At 39.6% G+C, this 5,644-nt stretch overlaps 1 protein-coding gene across 1 annotated transcript; it reads left to right on the forward strand.

Moving 5' to 3' along the window:
• Window positions 1-285: 285 nt before the first annotated feature.
• Window positions 286-1,260, forward strand: LOC109154144. Its single transcript, XM_019302009.1, has one exon. The coding sequence runs from the start codon at window positions 286-288 to the stop codon at window positions 1,258-1,260; it is 975 nt and encodes a 324-aa protein (XP_019157554.1).
• The last annotated feature ends 4,384 nt before the right edge of the window (window positions 1,261-5,644 follow it).

The raw sequence follows: 5,644 nt of genomic DNA on the forward strand, positions 1-5,644 counted from the left end.
AATTAAATTGCATAGATGCTATTGTTAAATTATGTTAATCATGGCTATTTTGTGATTTATTACTGCAATATGAGCATGTTACTAATAAGGTTGCTATGCATCAATATGGAAGTTTCCCTCTTGCATGAATCTGAAAGGTCAATTTGTTTTTCAGTTTTTACGTTTCAATTTCATCTCTTGAAGTTTGCTTTGCATCTAGAGATCCTATTAAATTCCTTATTTTGCTATGAGAACATATGATTTTATGAATGTATATGAAACCATACGATATATGTTTTGTAGATCATGTCTTCTATCGCCAAAAGAGAATTTAATGAGCTCGCACTTGACGGTAGCAACTATTTGACTTGGGCTTTAGACATCGAGATTCATCTCGCGTCTAAAGAACTAAGCCAAACCATTGTTGCTGAGTCACAGTGTACAAACGCCCAGAAGGCGCAGACTCTCATTTTCTTACGTCACCACTTGAACCACGACCTGAAAAATGAATACTTGACTGAAAAGGACCCTTTGGCATTATGGGAGTCCCTGAAGGACCGCTTTGACCAGCAGTCATCGATTGTCCTCCCTCAAGCCCAATTTGACTGGCTTCACCTGAGGTTTCAGGACTATAAGTCAGTTATTGACTACGACTCGGCCCTACATAAGATAGTCTCGCAACTAAAGCTCTGCAAACAAGAAGTTTCAGAGACAGACTTAATTGAAAAGACTCTGTCTACCTTTCATGCGAGTAACCTTGTACTCCAGCAGCAGTACAGGGCAAAGAATTATGAAAAGCATTCTGATTTGATATCTGCACTTCTTGTGGCCGAGAAGCACAACCAGTTGTTGATGAAAAACCATAATGCACGACCTGCTGGGTCTGCCCCCGCTCCTGAAGCACATCATATTGCCCAGGGAAGCAATTCTAGAAGGGGTCGAGGAAAGGGTCGTGGTAGAGGTCACGGTCGAAACAATCGAAGTGGTAAAGGCAAAGGCAACAATGACTCCCGGGCCCAAGATAAGAAACAAAGTGATCAAGGTTCATCAAGGTCACAAACATGTTATCGGTGTAGATGTACGGGACACTGGTCTCGTACATGTCGTACACCAAAGCATCTGGTTGAAGCTTACAAAATGACGCAAAAGAAAAATGATAAGCAACCGTCAAGAAAGGAATCTCATCACACCAACACTGATTTGCCTGAAGCAAATGCAGTGATGAATGATGATGATGATCTTTTAAAATATGAGCTTGAAGACTTTGGTGATCAAGAATGATCTGTCTTATGCTCTTGGTTTATGAACCTATTTTTCGTATCGTTTTTTTTTGGATTATGAACTTATGTTTTTTTTTCATATTGTTTTATGACTTGATTTCTATGTTTTCTATTTTATCATGATGAATGGTTCACCTCTTTTTTTAACCTTCACATGCTATTTTTTGTACCAAGGCATTGGTTAATTAGTAACGAACAACCACTGTTCGAGAAGTAACCCCGAAGATCTTACAACATTACAAAGTTGTTGTTCGCACAATGGAGCATGAACCAACATTGTGTTTGGTGGATAGTGCAACCACGCATACTATCCTAACGGATATGAGGTTTTTTCGTACCTTAAACAAATCAAGTAGTAATATTACTACCATTTCTAATGATCAGGTACGAATAGTGGGCTCCGGAAGAGCATCCATCATCCTCCCTAAAGGTACAAAGCTACTAATTGAAAATGCTTTGTTGTACCCTCAATCTAAACGAACCTTGCTGAGTTTCAAGGATATTCGTTCAAATGGTTTCCATATTGAAACCAAGACTAAGAACAAAGAGGAGTTCTTGACCATGACTCAGTTGACCACTGGTCAAAAGCGGGAGGTTGAGGAACTTGCCTCTTTATCCTCTGGGTTATATTATACCTATATACAACCCAATGATTCATTTGTGGCACTTACCATGAAACTAAAAAATCCACATTCTTTTCAAATGTGGCATGACCGTCTGGGTCATCCTGGGCAGAATATGATGGGCCGGATCATAACTAATTCTGCTGGACATAACCTGTCTAGATCTCAGGTACTTTCGCCAAATATGTTTACATGTGTGGCTTGTGCGAAAGGTAAATATATTGTACGCCCGTCGCGTACTAAGGTTGGACATGAATCGCCTATATTTCTGCAGAGATTGCAGGGCGACATTTGTGGACCTATTAGTCCACCTTCTGGGCCATTTAGATATTTTATGGTCCTTATTGATGCTTCCACTCGTTGGACTCATGTTAGTCTACTGTCCACGAGGAACAAAGCTTTCGCTAAATTTGTTGCGAAAATTATTGAGTTGAATGCCCAATTCCCAGATTATCCCATTAAATCAATAAGAATGGATAATGCTGGAGAATTCACATCAACGGCTTTCATTGATTATTGTATGGCCATGGGCATCAAAGTGGAGCATCCTGTACCTTATGTCCATACTCAGAATGGCTTGGCTGAGTCTCTGATTAAGCGTATTAAATTAATCGCTAGACCATTACTGCAGAAGTCTGGTTTACCAGTCTCATGTTGGGGACACGCAGTATCACATGCTGCAGCTTTCATTCAAATCCGACCTAGTGCATATCATGATTATTCCCTCTTGCAACTACTACGTGGCGTAGAACCTAACATTTCCCATCTGCGTGTATTTGGGTGTGCAGTTTATACCCCCATACCACCTACAAATCGTACCTCCATGGGCCCGCAACGAAAACTAGGTATATATGTTGGTTATGAATCTCCTTCCATCATTAAATACCTAGAGCCCATGACATGAGATCAGTTTACCGCGAGGTACGCTGACTGCATTTTTTATGAAGATCATTTCCCGGCATTAGGGGGAGATAAAAGACCTTATTTAACGAAATGCCGAGAAATCTCATGGGATGAAAAGGATCTTCAGTATCTAGACCCACGTACTAGTCAAACTGAACTAGAAGTTCAGAAAATTATTAATTTGCAAAATTTAGCAAATAACCTGCCAGATGCTTTTACTGATAACAGAGGAGTGACTAGGTCCCATATCCCTGTTGTGAATGCTCCTTCGAGAGTTGAAGTCCCTGTGGGACCAAGTATGCACACTGACACTCCCCATCGCCAGAAGCGCGGGAGACCACTTGGTGCAAAAGATTTAAATCCACGGAAGACGAGAATCGGTAAAATATCTCAGTCACTCCAGAAAAATGTTAACCGTCTTGAAGACGACCGTCCCGAAGACGGAGAACCCAGTGAACCTGCACGTGCTCTAAATAATACGAACACTGGGAATTCGGAACATCCAGATCAAAATATTTTGGGAAATGACGATGATTTGGTTGATGTCAATATAGAAACGGCCATAAATTTTGTTGATACAGGAGAAACATATAACAGAGATTTAATAGTCGTCGACGACACTTTTGCCTATGCAGTTGCCTGTAATATTCCACAAAATAATCTGGATCCAGAACCAAAGTCAATAACCGAGTGCCGGAAGCGCTCTGACTGGTTGAAGTGGAAACAGGCAATTGAGGCAGAGCTCAACTCGCTTAATCAAAGAAAAGTTTTTGGTCCCACCGTACTTACCCCAAAAGATGTGATCCCAGTAGGATCCAGGTGGGTATTCGTACGGAAGAGGAATGAAAATAATGAGGTGGTTAGATATAAAGCGAGATTGGTAGCTCAGGGGTTCACGCAGAAACCCGGAATTGATTTTGATCAAACATACTCTCCTGTTATTGATGGCATCTCATTCCGCTATTTAATATCATTGGCAGTAAGTATGAAATTAGATATGCAGTTGATGGATGTAGTGTCAGCTTACCTTTATGGGTCACTAGATGCTGATATATACATGAAAATACCCGAGGGTATTCAAAATTCCAATATGAGGGATAAAGATCGAAACATGTATAGCATCAAACTTCAAAGGTCATTATATGGATTAAAGCAATCTGGTAGAATGTGGTATAACCATCTGAGTGAATTCCTCCTGAAGAAGGGATATGTTAAAAATGATATTTGCCCTTGTATATTCATTAAGAAGTCATCTAATGGCTTCTGCATTATATCTGTCTATGTCGATGACATGAACATTATTGGAACAAAGGAAGACCTTATAGAAGCATGTTCATGCTTAAAAGCAGAATTTGAAATGAAAGACTTGGGAAAAACCAAGTTCTGCCTCGGCCTGCAGATCGAGCATCTTCCAAATGGAATTTTCATTCACCAAGCCAACTAACTACATTAATAAATTATTGGAGAAATTCTATATGGATAAATCTCATCCCCTTAGCACCCCAATGGTGGTCCGATCCCTTGAAGCGGAAAAGGACCCATTTAGACCTAAGGAGGGTAATGAGGAGGTTCTAGGACCTGAAGTTCCTTACCTAAGTGCTATTGGAGCCTTGCTTTACCTGGCTAATTGCACAAGGCCTGATATTGCGTTTTCAGTGAATTTACTTGCTAGATTTAGTGCATCTCCGACCAGAAGACATTGGAGTGGAATAAAGCATATCTTTAGATATCTCCAAGGGACAAAAGACCTTGGTCTTTATTTTGAAAACAACCAGGACATTACTTTGAAAGGGTATTCAGACGCTGGTTATATGTCTGACACTCATACTGCTAAATCGCAAACTGGTTATGTTTTTCTTTGTGGAGGTACAACTATATCTTGGAGGTCCATTAAACAGACCTTAGTTGCTACCTCATCTAATCACTCGGAGATAATTGCTTTATATGAAACCGCACGCGAATGCGTATGGTTGAGATCACTGATACAGCATATTCATCGCTCATGCGGAACAATGAGCAATGTTGATTCCCCGACTGCCCTATATGAGGACAATGCGGCATGTGTTGCACAGATGAGTAACGGGTACGTTAAAGGAGGTCTTACTAAACATATTGCTCCTAAGTACTTTTACCCACATGAACTCCAGAAGAGTGGTGAAATACTCATTGAAAAGGTTCGCTCTAGTGAAAATCTGGCAGATTTGTTCACTAAGTCCCTGCCTACATCCACTTTTGAGAAGTATGTTTATAAAATTGGGATGCGGAGTCTAGGAAGACTGTTGTCTTCAGGGGGAGCGATAAACTCGGTCTAGGAGACTTTTAAATCCTGAAGATGATGCCCAGAAGGCTTATGGTTGTACTATTTTTCCCTTAGCTAAGTTTTTTTTTTCCCACTGGATTTTTCTTAGGCTAAGGTTTTTAACAAGGCAACCGATGCAACACATGATTGATACTACATGTACTCTTTTCCTCGACTAGGTTTTTCCCAGAGGGTTTTTCTAGCGAGGTTTTTAACGAGGCATGAGTATAATTATTTAATGGCCAAGGGGGAGTGTTGTAAATATTTATATTTATGGCCATTAAACTATTTAGAACTTTCATTTGGTTATCATTTAATCATGTATTGATGTTGTGTACTTGAAAGGTTGTATATGACCACTATATAAAGTGAGTGAAGATGAATGAAAGGGACACACTTACATGATGGTTATACTATAACTTGGTGTTCTTCTCCTCCTCCTTTTTCTTCTCTTTACATATACAAACACACATACATATATATATATATATATATATATATATATATATATATATATATATATATATATATATATATATATATATACGCAATTCCGGGTG

This window comes from Ipomoea nil, unplaced genomic scaffold, assembly GCF_001879475.1.
Source record: "Ipomoea nil cultivar Tokyo-kokei standard unplaced genomic scaffold, Asagao_1.1 scaffold2610, whole genome shotgun sequence".
NCBI classification, from domain to species: Eukaryota; Viridiplantae; Streptophyta; class Magnoliopsida; order Solanales; family Convolvulaceae; genus Ipomoea; species Ipomoea nil.

What these genes read in the sequence shown, in the direction of transcription:
- LOC109154144 (XM_019302009.1), top strand. Translation starts at nt 286, where the DNA reads ATGTCTTCTATCGCCAAAAGAGAATTTAATGAGCTCGCACTTGACGGT.